This window comes from Lissotriton helveticus, chromosome 11, assembly GCF_964261635.1.
Source record: "Lissotriton helveticus chromosome 11, aLisHel1.1, whole genome shotgun sequence".
NCBI lineage: Eukaryota > Metazoa > Chordata > Amphibia > Caudata > Salamandridae > Lissotriton > Lissotriton helveticus.
Window position 1 is genome coordinate 840,715,167 of NC_136072.1, and position 19,925 is coordinate 840,735,091.

Here is a 19,925-nt window from a genome sequence, read left to right on the forward strand (position 1 = left end):
ATAATAGGGACCCAGGGGTATTCTTTTTGTTTTGTCGAAGCTGTAGACAAGCCTGCACTGCACTGACAGACAGAACAGGAAGTTTATATATACACCAGTCACAAGCAAGGGACGACTAGGGGAAAATGGAACACTTAAAAAACAATGTCAATCTGTTAAGAGTCAACATGGAGGCAATATATAATTTAAACTGCCTGAAACTCTTGAGTGGATAACCAATCAGCTTGTCTAACACACAGAGACACAACTAGGGCTGGTGCCAGGTTTCAATGGCAGCATCCTATATTCTAGTGCTGCAGCACTCCTACCACCAGCCCACCTCCCATAGTGCATTGTAATAAAGCAACTGTATCACATACAAGAAATAGAGTACAAAGACAAATTTGATGATTTCTATGGTCTACCTTGTTTTGTGAGTGTGGTCAGTGCTATGTACTGGATCACCACCCATCCCCATTCTGGCACTGAAAAGATCACGATTACCAGAAAGTGAAGTCAAGGACACCCAGAGATATGGTGGCTGCAGTAGGCCAGGCCCCTACATTTATTCAGCAACACTGAGGTTAGTAGTAAGGAAATACCAGTTGCACAGGTAAACAATTTCCTCTTCTGTGAACCTTCATTACCAGAGGAAGAACTGGGCTGAATGAAGGCTGAGGGCTGGATCTTGGCCCAAGTTACCTGAGCTACCTAGTCAGGTGTCTATGGGCTAATGCGTATGTGACTAGTGCTTTATTATTGACAATGGCAAAGCAGCGTAAAGGAAAACCCGAAATTCCTCTCCTCTATGTCCCCCAGGCAGTTTCAGGGGCCTCACAATACAACCCTTGCCTTTTAATTTGTAAGCTACCCAGTGGTTGCTATTATTCTACTGCTCTCTTCTATATCTCATCTTTTGCCTGGACCTAAGGAATTAAGCAGCCACGAGGAAAGGTTACTCCATTGTGAATCTGAATCTCATTCCTCATGGGTATCTTCTTTAAGTACAAAACCAGCAGAATATTTAAGTCCATGAGCAGGAACTGAGAAAACTATTTGAAAACATGGTTTTATAAAGAAAACGTGATCCTTGGATGGTCGCATTTTCTGTCTACTTAACACAGTCAATTTAACCAATTCAGCCACTTTTAAAGAAAACTATAGTGGAACACTCAGAAGTACACTTTAAAAAGTAAACTCAAAGAATACTGCTAATATTTTAGATTTAAACACATTAATTCTTACACTAATAATTTAAAGTTTCGAGTCAGCATGAACTGCATGGCATTTTGTGTTTTTTGGAGGTCAGGAAAAGACCTAAACAACAAACAATACTCTTAGTTCATCTTGGATTATGGCCAGAGGTTTATAAATATAAAGGAAATACTCAAGATGGAGACCTAGGATTCCAACTGAGTACATTCTCCTTCTCAACTTGGGGCTTTCTTGAGTAATAATAAATAGTACAAGACAATAATAAGTTCATTGCTTCCCCTTTAGAAGAAGGTGACCAAGAGCACAATTCATATAATCACAGAGGTTGTGCATGGTGGCCAGGCCCACCAGTGTGCGAATTCTGGAATAAAAATCTATTTCAAAATCTGCTAATTCTTATTAGCTGCCTGTACCCTGCTGGAGTGAACTCTCAGCCTACCACTAGAGTTGCATGAAACTATTCACCCAGCTATGGGCTGCTTGAGAGAAGTTAGGTTAGAGCAAATAGACTCTTCCATAATGAACAGTAGTTTGGACTACATACTCTTTTTATTTAGTCTACATACTACTATCTTATGAACAAGTCCATATGATCTCTCTCCCACACAGGACAGATGGGGAGATGATTGCAAAACAAATTGTCTAGTTTATGTGAAAATCGGACATCACAATCGGTAGAAAAGAGGGGTGATCCTCCAAGGCCCCCTTGTTATAATGAAAATAGGGTATGGGTGAAAAGAGACTGCCGCTCATCATCCTCCTGGGTGAAGCAATAGGCACTTTGAAGGTAATCCTTTGAGAAGAGTTCTAGAGATCTGTCTTAAATATAGAAAACACGGATTATAGTGGAATCATTACAGAGAGTAAATAGTAATTGTGGTGGATACGAAACATCATCCATGATTATGCTACTTATCTCATCTGAAACAGTAAATAAACAAGTATTGTCAAAAAATATAATCAATACATTTTTTAAAGTACACTTACTGAAATTATTTATTCATTTCATCAAGACAATGGAGTGCTCAATTAGACGTTATCAGCAGCAGGCATCCTTATATGGTGCCATGTCCTACAGTCCAACTAACTAACTGAAATAACACCATTGGTCCTAACTCTAGCCCGAACTTGAGGGTATAACAGCGTATCCATTTCAAAAGTTTGTGTTCAGTCCATAGCCCCCCAGAGTTTGAAACAGGAAGTCCCTGCCTGCAGTATCAAAGGCTTTCTTGATATCTAATGAAGTCACCATGTATTTGTCCTCCCTTTCTTCCAGTTGAAGCCTGACATAGGCAATTGTTCTAACATTTGCCACTGCCCTCCTCCCCGATATACACCCTGATTGATCTTGATGTACCAGATTAGGGATCACTCTTATTAATCTACCTACTACTGCCTTGCTAATAATTTCAATATTGATATTGATCATTAAAAGCGGTCAATAAGATTTATAGTCTATCGCATCTATACCAGGGTTCAAGTATCATTATTATGGCTGCTTCTTGCATCAAGTCTGGCAATCTATCTCTCTCTATTGCTTTCTCCCAGACCTATAACAGTTTATTTACAAGTAAGCACATTTACATAATTCAGCAGGTAGGTTGCTGGGCCTGAAGTTTTGCTACCCGTCATTTCTTTAAGTAGGACTTTCTACTCATCTTGTGTTAATGGTTCATCTAATTGTTAATTTTGGCAGTTAAGCTTGTTTTAGGTATCTTTTTATCTTGTCATCGTCTTCTTTTGGTTGTTGGATATGCAAAATATATAGGTATTGATGGAATACTCTGTAAATGTCTTTTTGAGTAGTGTTGCTGGACTAGTCTGCCGCTCTCACAACAGGTCTCTGTGGTTTTCTCTGTTCAGCAGCCATGCTAGCATTTTCCCAGGCTAATGTCAGTGTCTATCTAGTATTGGTCTTTAGGATGTGTAAGAATATCTATAAAATTCATCATATTGTTCTCCCAGTTTATGTTTCTTGCCTATTGGGGTGTGTGAATCATGTAAAGTTCTTTTGCGTAATTCTACAAAATGCCTGAAAAATTATGGAAAATTAAGCATAATTACGTGAACTGCACACCTATCATTTAGCGCTGTATTTGAGCACAAAGAACAAGTTACTTACCTTCGGTAACGCTTTTTCTGGTAGATACAGTATCTGCCTGTGGATTCCTCACCTTGTGAATATCCCCCTGCGTGAGCAACGTTCGGAAAACTCTTTTGTAGCACGCCGGCGTAGACGATGTCACAGGAGCACGGCATCGCGCGCGACTCCGGCTGACGTCACCGACCCCTTATTAGGCCTACATCGGCGTGATGACATCAGTTCCGCCCTTTTTTCTGTGCCTTCGAGGCACCCGGACGGACCAATGACAGCAGATATACAAATATACAGTGTACATAGTACATACAAATCAAAACTGCACACATAGTGTGTAGCAAAGGTATGAAAAACCCAATATATATACAAATACAAAAATACATAAAAATACATAAACTCAGGTATAGCAGAGTGGACAACGGGGAGGCGGGTGGGTCAGTGAGGAATCCACAGGTATCTACCAGAAAAAGTGTTACAGAAGGTAAGTAACTTGTTCTTCTGATAGATACATCTGCCAGTGGATTCCTCACCTTGTGAATAGAGTCCCACAGCAGTCCCCACTCCCGGAGGAGGGTGTCCACTCTCCTATACCAGAAAATCCTGGCGGACAGAACGCGCAAAATGGCCATCCCTCCTCACCTCGGTATCCAAGCAGTAATGCTTTGCGAAAGTGTGGAGGGAGGACCAAGTCGCGGCTCTGCAAATATCCTCAACAGGAACGCCTCTAGATAAAGCAGAAGTAGCAGACTCTAATACCCTCAGGAGGGTCCTTACCCGCCAGGGAGTAGCAGATCTTGATGCATAATATTATCCATCTTGAAAGAGTGCGCTTTTGCACCGATCTACCTTTCCTGCAGCCAGCAAATCCAACGAACAGCTGGTCATCCAACCTGAACTCCTTAGTCCTGTCCAGGTAGAAACTCACCGCCCTCTTAGGGTCCAAGCGATGAAGCCTCTCCTCCTCCTTGGAAGGGTGAGGGGGAGGATAAAAGGTAGGGAGGGTAACGGACTGTCCTAAATGGAAAGGAGTAACCACCTTAGGCAGAAAAGCAGCCCTGGTCCTGAGAACCATTCTTTCAGCATGAATGGTCAAGAATGGGGGCTTTGAGCTAAGAGCTTGAAGCTCACTAACCCTCCTTGCTGAGGTAATTGCCACCAGAATAATAGTCTTAAAAGACAAAAGTCTCAAGGGACATGAGTGCAAGGGTTCAAAAGGGGAACCCATCAAGAACGTAAGAACAAGGTTCAAGTCCCATTGAGGTACAATAAAAGGTGTAGGAGGAAATTTATTGGTAAGGACCTTAATGAAACGCAAAACAATAGGTGATTTAAATAAAGAGGGCTGGTCTGGCAAACAAAGAAAAGCCGATAAGGCCGACAAATAACCCTTGATAGTTGCCACCGCAAAACCTTGCTGGGCCAAGGAAAGTGCAAATTGTAGTATATTGGACAAACGATCCCTTAAAGGGTCAACGGACTTCTCCCCGCACCAAGCAACAAATTCCGACCATCTATAAGAATAAATGGACTTGGTGGAGTCACGCCTGGCCGACAAGATGACATCCACCACATTGTGCGGGAGAGAAAAGGAACTCAGGTTGCCCCGTTCAATCTCCAGGCATGAAGGTGCAAGGTCTGGAGGTGGGGGTGTAGAACCTGACCCTCCATCTGGGAGAGGAGATCTGTCCTGTGAGGGAGACGGAGCGGCGGGCACAAGGAGAGGTGGAGAAGATCTGTATACCACACCCTTCTGGGCCAATCCGGGGCGATCAATATAACTTGGGACCAGTCTTGGCGAATCTTCCTCAGAACCCAAGGAATCAAGGGTATGAGAAGAAACGCGTAAAGGAGTTGCGAGTCCCAACTCATCGGAAACGCGTTCCCCAGTGCTCCTTGCATCGGAAACTGAAGGCTGCAGAATGACGGGCAGTGAGCATTCTTGTGAGTGGCAAACAGGTCCACCTGAGGAGTCCCCCACGTCCGGAAAACGTGACGAACCACCTCTGGGTGAAGCCTCCACTCATGGTTGGCCGACTGAGAACTGCCGACTGAGAATGTCTGCACGTACGTTCAGAACCCCAGCCAGATGATTTGCCATCAGACAAATCTGATGATCCTGAACCCAGGACCAGAGACGCAGAGCCTCTCTGCAGAGACACCGCGACCCTACTCCTCCCTGCTTGTTGACATACCACATCGCGGTGGTGTTGTCCGTCAGGACTTGAACCGACCGACCGCGAAGGGAAAGGAGGAAGGCCTTGAGTGCCAAACGTATGGCCCGCAATTCCAGAAGGTTGATGTGAAGCAACCTTTTCCTCTGGAGACCAAAGACCCTTGACCTCCAGATCCCCCAGATGAGCACCCCACCCTAGAGTGGATGCATCCGTGATCACTGTGGCCACCGATGGAGGCAGTTGAAAAGGCTTTCCTTGAGACTGATTGCCTTCCACACCCCACCAAGACAGATCCGCCGCTGTTTCTCTGGAGATCCTCACTGACTCCCTGAGATCTCCGATGTGCTGATACCACTGCCTGCGGAGGCACCACTGGAGTGCCCTCATATGCCAGCGTGCATGGTTGACCAACAGAATGCAAGAAGCCATAAGACCGAGAAGACGAAGGACCTTCAGGACTGGAACGACCGCTCCATTGTGAAACAAAGGTATCATTTTCTGTATGTCGCGAATCCTTTGAAGAGGAGGGAATGCACGACACACAGTTGTGTCCAGTACCGCACCTATGAACAGGTTGCGCTGGGAGGGCACCAGCTGAGACTTGGGTACATTTATAGAAAAACCCAACCTGTGCAACAACTGAGTTGTCTCTTGCAGATGGTGGAGCACCTTCTCTGGCGACTCTGCTTTGATCAGCCAGTCGTCCAGATAGGGGAACACTGAAATCCCCGACCTTCTGAGATGCGCAGCCAGCACTGCCATCACCTTGGTGAAGACTCGAGGCGCAGTAGTAAGTCCAAACGGAAGGACCGCAAACTGGTAGTGTTGCGAACCCACCGTAAAACGGAGATATTTCCTGTGCGACTTCAGGATCGGAATATGAAAATAGGCATCCTGCAAGTCAATCGACACCATCCAGTCTTCTTCCAACAGCGCCTGAAGAACCTGCGCAAGAGTGAGCATCTTGAACTTCTCCTGTGTGAGAAAGAGGTTCAAAACCCTCAGGTCCATGATTGGACGAAGCCTGCCATCCTTCTTGGGGATCAGGAAATACCGGGAGTAGCATCCCTGACCCCTTTCCTGCTCCGGAACCACCTCTTTCGCACCCTTTCTGAAAAGTGCAAGGACTTCTTCCTGCAAGAGAAGCAGGTGGTCCTCCGAACAAAAACCTTGGCAAGGAGGGTAATTGGGGGGAAATTCCCGAAAGGGAAGAGCATACCCATTCTCTAGGAGATTGAGAACCCAAAGATCTGATGTAACCGATTCCCAATATCGTAGAAAATAGGTAAGCCGACCCCCTACAGGACCCGCATGATCCAGAATGGTGGATCTAGGTCTGCTTTGCTGATGTAGTTGGGGGTGGGTATTAGAGGAGGAAGTTGAGGAGGAGGAGGCTTGACGACCACGGGCACGACCCCTTTATCCACCTCTATAGGACTTGTACAAAGCATTCTGCCGTTGCTGCTGCTGTTGGCTCTGCTTACAGGTACGAAAAGTAGACCTTCCAAAACCCCTGAATTTCCTGGTGGTAGAGCCTCTAGTCTGTAAGCCCAAAGACCTTGCAGTCGCCCTGCTATCTTTGAATCTTTCTAAGGCAGCGTCAGCCTTCTTTCCAAAAAGGCCAGTGCCATCAAAAGGCAAATCCAACAGAGCAGCCTGGACATCAGTCGAAAATTCGGATGATTTTAACCAAGCGGCCCTTCTAGTGGCGACTGAAGATCCCATTATTCTAGCCACAGAGTCCGCCGTGTCCATGCCACTCTGAATCACCTGGCGAGCCACAGCCTGTGTGTCAGACACTACCTCATTGAAGTTCTTCCTATCTTCCTCTGGAAGCTTACATGATAACTGCTTAACCGTGTCCATTAAAGCATGTACATATCTGCCCAGCAGACAAGTAGCATTTGTCGATTTCAGGGCCATGCTACTTGACGAGAATACCTTCTTAGCATTCTGATCTAACTTTTTAAAGTCCTTATCCACTGGAACCTGGGGAAAAGCGCCTGCCGTCCTCTTTGAGCAAGCCGCCTGAACAACCAGCCTTTCAGGCGAAGGATGAGAAGTTAAGAACTCAGGGTCACCAGGTGCCACCCTATAGCGTCTCGCCACTGTTCTAGACATTGCAGGAGCAGTCAAAGGCTTTTTCCAGACTTCCAATATCGGTTCAGTGAGAGCCTCAGTGAACGGGAGAGTCGGCTCAACAACAGAAGAAGGTGAATGCAGAACCTCAGTAAGTTCGATTTAAACTCCACAGAAGGCAAAGTCAAGTTCAGCAATTCTGCAGCCTTTTTAATCACAACATGGTATGGAGCCACATCCTTAGAGGGTGCATCAGAAACTGCAGGCAAACCCCATTCAGGCGAAAATTTCAAACCACTTGCACTATGCAACTCCCCAAAATAATCTTCCTGATCCTGAAGTTCACCTTCCTCCACTTCAGGATCCTCATATTCCTTCTCTTCCGAGAGACGCTGAGCTCTACGCCTTGACCACTCCAACCTAACCGAAGTCGTCGGATCCGGTAGCGACTCCGACGGAGTCGGGGCCGGCGTCGAGTGAGGAGCTGGAACAGCTTGAGAATGGGAAGCTGGAACCGGCGTCGAGTCTCGAATCCGATCCCGAGGTCGGCTCCCGAGCCGGCAAAGCCGTATGCGGAGTCGATGACCTCGGCAGCGCCGAACCAAGCCAAGGTGGATATGGCACCGGCAAAAACGGCATAAAAGGCGCCGGAGCGTAAGCTTGAGGGACACCCAAGTTGTACGACAATGGACCCATGGGACCAACCGGTGCACCAGTGGGGTACATTGCTCTCGCATACACGCTATACATAGAGTTAAGGAAATGTGAGGGGTCCTGCCCAGGACCAGGAAACAGAGGGTACAAACCCACTGGCTGCTCCGTAGGAGGCTGCACTGGAATCGGTTCTTCTTGACCCTCCTGTTCCTCTCGACGATGCACCGGAGTCGCCGAAGCTTTAGGCTCTTCCACGTCTTCTTCCTCATGCGCAGAAGACAGACACGGATCCGGTCCCGGATCCGGAGATAGCGCTTGGGACTGAAAAGGCGAGGCTTCACCTTCAGGCTCACGAGATGGCGAGGGAGACATAAAGTCTTTATGATGCTTACGAGACGAAGACCTCTTCTTCGAGTCCGACTCCCTGCCGGAATGGTGCCTCGGGCTATGCTTCTTCCTCTTATGTTTTTTCTTCGAGGAACTCGAAGCATGTCCCGAAGCCGACTTCGACGCCGACTCCGATCTTCGACCTCGTGCGTCTAGATCTTAACCTCAAAGACCTCTTGGCATCCTTCCCTTTTACCTTGGCTAGAAGGAGTTTAGCCTCTCGTTCACGCAGAGCCTTCGGGTTCATCTTGGAACAGGAATGACAGCCTCCAACATTGTGGTCCGAGCCCAGACACCACAAGCAATCATTATGTGGATCGGTAATGGACATCATCCTGGCACACGATCCGCACTGCTTAAACCCTGTCTTCTTCGACGACATCTTCGACGAAAGACAACAGCTCGAAAAGATACAGAAACACACAAAGAGCAACAAAGTTACTATCCGCAACACAAGAGATCCCAAGAAACCGTTAACGTCGACGACGCGGAAAAAAGGGAACTGATGTCATCACACCGACGTAGGCCTAATAAGGGGTCGGTGACGTCAGCCGGAGTCGTGCGCGATGCCATGCTCCTGTGACATCGTCCACGCCGGCGTGCTACAAAAGAGTTTTCCGAACTTTGCTGACGCAGGGGGATATTCACAAGGTGAGGAACCCACTGGCAGATGTATCTATCAGAAATGTGTACTCATGTAAATGCCGTTTGCTATTTGGTTATTCACCTTGTTCTTGTGCGCCTGTGTGGTATCTTTACCACAAACAGTGACTTAATTTTGAGGGGGAGTAATGGTATAATTTTGTGAGTTTTGCATAACAAGCGCAACACAAATTACCAAAATTACATGAATTATGCCAGCATGATTTAAATTTCAATCAGGCCTATTGTATACAACAGTCTCTTGTGCTTCATTAGTATTCAGGAGGGATGCTTCACTTCATGCAATTGCAGTCATAGGTTGGTGATATCCACCCTAATTTGTGAGGAGACGCCACATATCTTACCTAGATACAGCCTCTTTGTCACTGCTTTCGGTGTGTCCCATTTAGGGGCCTTGTGGGAAGTATTATTCAAGTTGTTCTCAAACTAAACTATCACGTTGCATAGCCTTATCTTAAAGGCCTTGTCTTGGAGCAACTGTGCTCTGAGTTTCCACACAGGAATGAGAGCCTAGTATGGTATTGTGTGCACAACTTATGGATCGGAGAGTGATCAACAGCATTCTGTCCATCTACCTCACCTCTGTGGACACCTCACATATCCCAGCACTAAGAGGTAGTCTTTTCTACCCAAGGAATCGCGAGGTAGGTGAACCCATGTTCTTGGTAATGTTGTTCCATCCACACCGCAACATTTGGCTTATTAGTCAGTTCCACCAGCTGCGTTGTGAGTTTATGGTCTAGTCCAGTCTCAGGGGGTGTCTGTCTATCAATCCCGACATTACACAATTACTACACCATCGGTGAACCTAGCCTCGGCGCCACTATTTTCAACAGTCTGGGAGAGAATGATAAGGTTATGCACCTGGTCCCATATACATGGACCAAGCGTATGTCTCTGCCAACCAATTCCTCACTCACCAACAACTAGAGCCTGTGTGGGCTGTAGTATTGACATTGCCTGGAATGGTATTCCACTTTGTATCCACAGAGCTATGCCCCACAGGAAGAGAAATATGAGAACCAAAACATACTCCCCATCTAATTATTTGACACACTATTGTGTTCCTCTACAGTGTGGCATGTTTCCTGGAAGGCTAGCACCTCGCCCAACACTGAGGCTTCAGGAACGACTGTACCCTGTGTTTCTTGACATGATTGTTGAGTCTCCTGACAAATCATTTTAAATGGACCTACCATTAATACTGCTGGATGCGTTGACTCGGATATTTTAACATACTTTCTTCAAGGCCAATTCTCATATTTAGGGATTTGGCGGTTCTCATTCGCAAAACATATTCTTGTTAATTTCTTCAGACCATTTACTTAGTAATGATGTGCAGACTATTCAACTTCCACACTGAAAGTGTAATTTCCAAACCAACCTCTAGTACATTTGGGCAGTGGTCATACTTCCATTTAACACTGGCGGAAGGTTTGGTGAAAAACAGATGTCCACCACCGCTATGCCATAACTCACCCATACCATCAAAGAACTTAATGGTCAAAAACAGATAACAGTTGCAGTGTGCTGCGAACACCACCCAACATACATGAGCAAACAATTTAAGCAGTCCAAGCAGGTATTCTCAACTTACAGACAAGCCAGCTACGGTATGCTTTTTTACAACAGTACATACTGATAAATAATCCACTATTTCCCCCCATATCATACAGACAGACAGAAAGGTAAGACCGAAGAGCCACAAATTTCTCATCTTTGTGGGGACAGCCTTGCATCAGATATATAGATTTTTCCATAACAGCACATCTCTCCATAAGCCACTGCGCACTGTGCCATAGAGGACAGGGGAAAGTCCTATATTTAGCTATGTCTTGCTTGGTTAGCTAGAACCCCAGGCTAATCAGGGTCTTGGCACTCCTTTGTTAACCTGCCTCTTCAATTATTCCGCGATGGACCCATTTAGGGCACTGTTTGATGGGGATATGTAAGACCTTTGAAAGCATAAAGACTATCTTAGACCAGTAGCTCTGAATAATTGGGTAGGACTATGTCACATGGAAAAAAAATCCTTCTTGTCTGATTTGCATCTAAAGCAGCCTGGCATGTGAAGTCTGCCCATTTGCCTTAGAATCCAGAATATATAATTGGTTCTATGAAGGGATTTTATAAATCCGAGTTTGAAAGGGATAGTGAGGGATCGGCTCACCCTAGATCCTTCATCTGATCTTCCAGGAGTCCTAGGTGATTGTGCTGTTGGCTTTGGTTATTCAGGCTGATGCAAGCCCCTCAGTCAGTGTTACTTTGTTCTGCAGGGACAACATGGCATAGTCTTTCACTACCATTTGGTGGACAGAATGCCTTTCCATTGTTTGTGTGTTTGTTTCTTCACTACCAGTGATCACAGTTTGTCTTTACGCCTCTTTCTTGATTTAGCTCATGTTCCCATTTTTCACAGACCCGTTTTACCCTCTAACCCTCTGGCCAATCCGAGGTGATTTATGGGAATAGGAACAAGATGTGATCTCATTAATCACCATCCTGTTCACAGGGTAAAGCAAAATGTTTCTTAGTCCTGCCTCTCTCAGTCACACTTTCACTGCCTCAAATTATTTACGCTGTCTCTGAATCTGTTGGTATAATTCTGGAGCACTTGTATCGTCAGCTCTTCAGGAAGCTTGGCTGTTCCAATTCTCAGGAAGTCAGTTCTATCACAAAGTTCAGGAAGCTAGCTTTGATAGCCCTTGGTGGCAGGGGGCGAGCTTGCGCTGTGTGCAACCATCCACGATGAACATTTGTGAGAGAGGTTTAGCGTATCTAAACGTATCAGTAAACTGGATGGCATGGCTTGTTATTCTATCAGACTCGCCAATCAGTGATGTCACAACCTCCAAGACCTTCGTACAGAGACCATTGGGGAGCGATATTGCTGCATTTATACAACAACAGCTTGGACAAAGCTGGTGGATATAGGTGCGCCACAAAAGGGAGAAAAACCAAAAATAGCATAATCATTGGACCGTGGGGAAAAAAAACAAAACCCCACCTATAGTCTCACTGTTGGTCCCACTTCAAAAGGTACCAAAAAACTCTTCTATTTTGGTTACCTGATCTCATTAAGTCCAGCTTCGACACCTGCAATACTGATGCCCGCCAATCCAGAAAAGAGGGTGGTATAGAGTCCACCCATACCACCGAGCGTATCTAAAAGATTATTGTTAATAAAAGAACACATAGAATCCCTCCAGAGACCTCACAATTAAAATGAGAAACTAGGCTTTTCGTGTGACCATAAGGGTTGAAGATCCTTTGTTGATTAGATACAAACATATACAAAATACTGACAGGAACAGATACAAGATATTTCTGTTAGTCAAATTTTGGACTTTTACTGAAAAGTGAAAGCCCTCACCTTCCTCTAGGGCTTCACCAGCATCCGTCTCGCGTTGCCGACGCACAGCCCTCTGTTTCTCTTCCAGGCGCTGTTTCTCAACATTAGCTTCATCCCACTTGCCAATTTCCATGAGTCGTTGATCGGGTCGTAGCCGACTATCAGTAGGAGCTACTCCCTCTTCTGGTTCATTCAGGGTCAAGGCCAAGTCGGAGAAAAAATACATGTTTTCTGCATTTTCCCTGCAAGAAGAGTAATGATGTTTTTAAACAGAATTTGTATTTTCCTCTAAGTAGTTCCAATTGCACCAAGAAATTTTATATGGACTTTAAAAATCGTACACTACATTATAAAACATTTTCACTAATAAAATGCTCCCTTGCTGTGCAAAAAAACAGTTTCAAAGACACATCTGTGATTCTGAGTTTGGCTGATGGATTTTCTTTTAACCGAGTTGGCAGACTGGCCAACTTGAAGGAGATGGTTGAAAATCTGACAGCTGGAGCCACAGACATTTCTCTACTAAAGTGATTAAATCCACTCTTGGTGAAGAAAACTTAATGGAGAAACATTTGGATAAACAATCAGTTTTGATGGACCTTCTGCTAGAAAATTCAGACACCTAAAATGACCCTCAAGTGGAATCAACAGACAGTTCCTTTTTGGTCATTTCTTTAACATGATGGGAGGTATTCCCTATATTTTCCTTTTGCTTTTTTCTGAAAGTTCATTTCCATGGAGTTTTTTTTATCAAGTTAACAACAAGAGATCATTAAGCCTTAGATTGGGAAGCTAGTCCACCATCATGCCTGGAAGAGCCAACTTTGGGCCTTTCTGGAGCTGATGTCAAAGCCTGCGGTGTATCTTCCTGTGGTGGGTCTTGCACCTAGAATCCACTAAGTAGGGTGGTTACATGACAGGACCAAATGTGCAGACAGGTAACTCAAAATGTTCTGAAAGATTACAGATTTTTCATTACCACCATTCTTCAAATCAGGTAGAAGTCTGTACCTATTCAGAGGTTTTTGAAAAGTCTGTGACATTCTCATATCATGGGTTACACTTGTTACCTCAAAAGGTAACAAGACAGCTACATGTTTTTCATAGCTACTAAACTTCAGTGCAGGTCACCTTTGCTAGGGTCTTCTCTGGCGTCGGTAATTCATTGAGGCTGGGGAGAAGAATATGGACACACGCCAAAACAGGTAATTATGACAACTTCACCAAACTCCAGCTGGCGAGTAAGAAATGATTGCCACAGGATCCATCCTTGGCATCAGGGTTTTGTAAACTGGCCTGTGTATGGCAACTGCAATAAAACTTGAGGTTTGTGAGAAACCGGGTTGTTGTTTGAGGGGGACGAAACCCCACTCAAGCAACAGCCAAATCTTTGTTAGGGTGAACAACAAAAGGTCACTAAATTAACCTGTGCTTGACCCTCTGATAGCTTGCCACAAAAGCAGTACAGGTTAATTTAGAGGCAATGTGTAAATTATTTAAGCAGCACTTAAACAGTAATAACGTAAAAACATAGCACAAGAAAAGTACCACAGCAATTTAGAAAAATAAACTCAAATTTAATAAATTACTTGACACCATAACAACAAAATCGAATCCGTAGAAACAGAGTTATGAATCTTTAAAGTTTAAAGTGAAAAATAGCGCCTAAAATATCAAGTGGCAAATGCAGAAATATCAAAGCGGAAAATGCGGACATCTAGTCAGGCAAGATAGGGCAAAGTCAAACGTTGTATACACGGGGTGGACTGGGTCCAGTCTCCGCTTACTTTGATTTAGAAAGATTTTTATATAAAAATGTCTGAGGGGTAGAGTTCAGCAGAGCAAGGCAGCTGGGGGTGTCTGAGGAGTCACCGTCGTCGTCAGGAAGCTGCTAGATGAAGGCAAGGTGAAGATGTTTACATTCAGACTTATTCTCTTTTATGGAAGTTGAAAATCTTATGTGGGACGAAGCTGGAGGCTGTAGCTGATGAGGGCTCCACGAAGCCCGATACCCCTTCTGCAAGGGGCTGCTTAACAGGATTTGCTGCTATGGAGAAGAACAAAGTCAGGCCAATTGGACGGCTTGGCGAGCAAGTAGGTCCCAGTCACCTCTCGTGGAGGGTCAGGACTTTCTCAGGCTGTGTCCAGTTGCAAGTTCAAGATGGTTGAATCCTTTTCAGTCCCTGAGGCTCGGATCAGGAGGCCAGTCAACTAGTCATTGGAGTCACTCTGGAGGTAAAAGCAGGATGGCAGTCGTTTGAGGGCACAGGCAGGCTTGAGGTAGCAAGGCAGTCCTCTTAGTGCAGCAGGACATTCATCTGAAGTACACAGCAGGCCACAGGCAGCAAGGCTGTCCTCTGAGAGCCCTTTATGCAGGTCCAGAAATGAACTGAAGAGTGGCCTGAAGAATCTTTGGAAGTGGAAGAAACATCTTGGGTTTTGCCCCAATAGGGGTGTCTGGAATTTGCTACCTCCATGCCCTGGTCCCAGTCTGTAGCCACAATAGGCTATTGTGAAATTCTTGGTTTGTGAGCTGAGGCAGTGTCTTTGAAGTGCAAGTAGGGCTGAACACAGGTTCGCATCCTCCAGCCTGCCATGGATTGCCCATCCCAGAAACACAATTTCTGGAGAGAAGATGATCCTCAACTAGTCATCATGCAAGGCAGGTTGCAAGCTGTATCTGAGTCAGGGTTCAATGAAGGTGGGTTGCTAAAAAGGAGGGACCTGCTCAGGTCATCAACGACGGTGGGAAAGCTCTGAATGGGCAACGTCTGGTATCCGTGCCTAGGAAGGTCTCGACCAGCTTTGGATCTGCATTGCTCTCTGTAAAGCCCTCTACGTTCAGACTCAGAAGCTTTCTGGAAGCCAGACCTTCTTGAGTGGGTCAAGCCAGTAAGTTGAATGCGACCAGTGACTTAACGTTCCCAGTCTCCCACCAGTTCCTCAGAGAAAAAGTTGCAGTTGGGCAGAAGTATTACGCTCTGACACTTATAAGAGCCCCAGGAATGGGATTGCAAGAAAGAGCACCAAACTTGGCCAAGAATATTTTTGTCATTACGTCTCATTTTGAATCCTATGTCCCTACATCAGCTTGGAAACAGTCGATGATTACTCAGAAATTAACTACAGACGTAACTGATACTACCCTGTTAAAAAGGATCATCCTTTTTATCATGGTGTGATGGTTTGTGCAGGTGGGAGTCTGATATAAATTGTATGGTTTCACAGCTCTACCCTGAATAAGGCTCACTGGACGTTATAAAACAGAATAAGAAATGTTTACTTGCTTTTAGTCATGATTTTGCATCATAGTTATCTGTGTTGAAGCCACAATGCATTTAAATAATTTCCCAGTGCGTGCGGAGACCCCTGAACACTCACAGCCAATATACCAAATTGTGAGAGAGTGAAAAGTTCATTATAAAGACATGCAGATAGTCAAACCCAAACATCTATGCAAAATTCTAATTTCTAATATTGTGACTGTTTGACATATATAAAAGTCAAGAACATAGCCTGCTAACTAACATGTCTAAATAGACAGGACGAGAGCCTAATAGACTTATAGCAGCACTCTGCCCCTTTAGTACCACAGGGGCTTTCATATCCCATGCTAATTTTTACTTGCAGTTGCCTTACAGAGTCAGTTCTTTTTAACAAGCATTTTTAGATAAATGCAGAATAAACTCTCAAAATGTTCATGCTGTATGACCAAGATCAAAGCCAGGAGCAGGGAAGACTGTTTATAACTTCAATGAATACGCCTGTGATCCAGGGTCCGGTGCCACAAGCAGGAATCCATTTCTACTGCATCAAAGGATCTTCATTGATAGTCAAAGATTAGAATTGAATTTTGCTCCTTATTGGCTCTTGATCATACAGAACAACAAAGATTATTCAATAACTTTTATGATTATAATATTGTCTAAATAGAGTAGTATCCAAAAAGATGTATTAAAGTTGCTTGATCTACTCTAGAGCCAGAATTAAGACATTAAAATATTAGAATGAAAATGGTCTCCTTATTGGCTCTTGATCATACAGAACAAGAAAGAGTTCTCTACAGTTTTCATGAATAGAGTATTGTCTAAATAGAGTATTATCAAAAAAAGATCTCTCCAATTAGCTTGACCTACACTAGAGTCAGAATTACGACAGTAATGTCTTGCTAAGGTGTGGATTGACTTGCAAGTGGCTGCTTTGCAAATTTCTGAAAATTGGATATTTCTCAACCATACTATTGTAGACGTTTTTGTCCAATGATTGAACAAGCTCTCGGTTTTACTTGTTCCTGATATTATAAAACTGATAACAAGTGGAAATAGAAGAAACAATCAAACAAGAGATGAGACAAAACCTAAGTGTGCAGTGTAAAGCCCTGCGTTGTAAAAGATTTCGCGGAGTAAAAAATGCGCTGTAGTGGACTGCGTTGTAATGCAGTTGTTGTAAGGGATGTTTACCCTTTCTGGATCTCCCTCCATGGGAGTCATTAGTAGAGGAAGACTCTGTAAGAGTGGAAGCTGAGGCTTCACCGGAGGTCTTGTCACATTTCTTATTCTCTTTGATCCTGAAGTCTTCCAGCTTCCTTTGATGCCCTCTCTCCCTCATTGTAAGTTCCTTTTCACTATTTTGTCAACATTTGGAGACAGACCTTATGGTACTCTGAGTCAGCTTTTTCCTTCCATAAGAAGGGCACTTCACGAAAAGAGAAGCTATACTGGTGGGGAAAAAATATAGAAATAAAGGAAAAAATACCTCTTATTGCGTCCTTCCACCAAATGACAACATTAAAAGAAAGAAAAAAAATGCACGTTCTGAGAAGAACTCACAAAAGCTGGAATAAAGAGCTGATGACCTGACTGTGATGCAACTGCCAGTATGAGACATTATGGAAATTTAAAGGGGGCGAATGATGATTCAACAATTATAATGTAAGATGATCAGGCTGCTCTTTTCCTCTCTATGTTGGGATGTTAGGCAGAAAGCTATACTTTTAGGTGCTACAATGTAGTTTTGAGAAGAGCGGTATTGACATTAATATATCAAATATTGCAAGTATTTTGAACATTTCTCCTACATAAGTTTTATGGATATGATAGTCTAAATTTGTCATGCTGAACTCTTCACCCTCTGACAATCTGAAATATTGGATATATGTGTTCTGGGGTCCCTGCCCACAGCGGGGGAATTAGTCTTACATATAACACTAAAATCTGAAGATCCTAGGATGCGGGTCATGGCTTTTCTTCTGCAAGACATATATGACCAAATCCTTACACTGTCTTATCTTGTATGGAACTCAATGAGATGATCAATGTCACAAAAGGTCTAGACCTAAGCCACTATACCACAAAATATGAAACCTGCCTGGCACCATATGTGTGTTATGCCGAAGGAAGGGAGGGTTAACTTTAAGCATAAATATTGATTCTACATTTTAGACACATTTCCTAAAATCCTTATGTCATCATCAAGCCAGGCAACAAATTGTGATAGGAATACTTACGGAAGAGGGTATTTCTTCCATATGAGAGTTGAGGGAACTGTTTCGTAGACAGTCTTTTGTTTGTCCTCAGAGGTGGCAATTGTTTTGGTACTTTCTACAATCTTTGCAAACTCCATCTTTTCGTCCCAGGTCCCTGACAAGACGTAGTGAGCTTTGCCCTTAGCATCTGTAACCACACCAGAAACCTGAACAGGAGAAAATAAACAGTTAATAACTCATATAGATTCTCTATGATATTTTTTTTAAACTTTATTCCTTGGTATTTCAAATTCACAACACATTTCATATGGTTACAAAGCCATTTTTACAGTGTGTCAGCAACAACTAAATCAAACATAACAATTGGGTGCAGAGCTTGTGAACATCCTTTACACTGGGTCCCAGTCATCGTTGCATTTTTCCAAGGTTAAAGAGAACACGGTTAATCACAGTTGTGTAGCACACACAACATCCAATCGACAGTGCAGAAAGTGGAGCTCATCTCGATGGCTACATATTTCACCCATTTCTTGAGCACAGGTTGATTACAAATTATGCAGTAGGCAGCACTACCGAATCGGTTGGGTTTGGGGTTCATTGGGCAAATGTCCCTTCAGGAAGTGTTGGCAGTATGGGAGTGGTTGACTCCCTCTGTCTGAGTCAGTCTAGAAATGGAGCCCAAATATCTTGTGGTCTAGAGGCAAGGGGCATGAGTTCCCAGAATGTTGACAGTTAATCCTGACAGAATGCAACATCTTTGATCAAGGAGTCAATGGATGGGCACTTATGTTTCCCACAGTGCATTGGTATTTTGCACTTGGCCAGTAGCAGAAACATTTCAACTAGCTGGAGGTCATCAGGGGGCCTTCTTTGACATAGCCTAGGAGGCCTATAAGTGGTGCGCAGTCAATGTCCACCCCTGTAATATCTCGCATTGTGTTAAACACTTTTTACCCAATATCTCGATACCAGCAGGCGGTACCATGCCAAGTGAAGAAATGTGGCATCTGGCAACTTACATTTCCAACACTTGCTTTCTGCCCTTAGACCCACGCCCATGAGCTGCAGAGGGGTCCTGTATAGTTGGTGTAGGAACTTGAAGTGGATTAGCCTTAATCTGTGTTTGGGGGACAGCAACTCCACTTGACCGCAACAGTAGAGCCATTGTTCGGCTGTGACTGGGGACTTGATATCGAAATTCCAGCACCCAACGCCCGTGGAGAATTATCGAGCGCACGCGATGTGTGGTAGTGTATAGGTGAGTGATTAGTTTACGTGGTGATGCGTCCGTCAACAAATGTTCCAGTGCAGCAAGGGTGGGGGTAGGGACAGGAAATCTTCAATTTTCTGCAAGTGGCTTGCAATTGATAGTAAAGTGTAAGAAAAATTCAGGGAGCACCTGTTCCCTGGCTTGGGGGGGGGCAATCATTTGTCATCTGGTTAGATATCTGCAAATTTAGTGATGTGCAGGTTACTTGCCCGCCTCATTGCACCACTATGTTATAGCATAGGGTAAGTCGGGATGTTGTGAAAGTGTATGGATGGGGCGTACAAACCAGAGAGGCCCGTTCTCTTCCTTTATCCATTCCATGCACATCTCAAAGTCTCCACAGTATTTACCTCTTTGTTTGGATGTTTGTATTTCTGGTACAGTGCAATAGAAAGCAGAAGTAGGGTAACACTGTCTCATTCTCTAGCTACGTGGGGTTGGAATGGAATTGAGTACAGACAATGACTTAGAAATTGGGCTTGTTCACAATATGCTACAGGTTGAAGTCAGGTGCTACCATCCCCCGTGGCTCAGTGGTAGTGTCAAAACTTCCCAGGCTATTCTAGTTT

General features: G+C 44.3%; 1 protein-coding gene across 5 annotated transcripts in view; it reads right to left on the reverse strand.

The window, feature by feature from the left end:
- The window catches only part of LOC144792165 (oxysterol-binding protein 2-like), a 1,552,312-nt gene that overhangs the window by 78,882 nt on the left and 1,453,505 nt on the right, over positions 1–19,925 (reverse strand). For all 5 annotated transcript variants that reach the window (XM_078667062.1, XM_078667059.1, XM_078667060.1 and 2 more), the window contains 2 exons: positions 18,108–18,292; positions 12,623–12,843 (listed from right to left, as the gene is read on the reverse strand). In XM_078667062.1, coding sequence (XP_078523188.1) covers positions 12,623–12,843; positions 18,108–18,292 — 406 coding nt within the window. The remainder of the gene's footprint in view (positions 1–12,622; positions 12,844–18,107; positions 18,293–19,925) is intronic.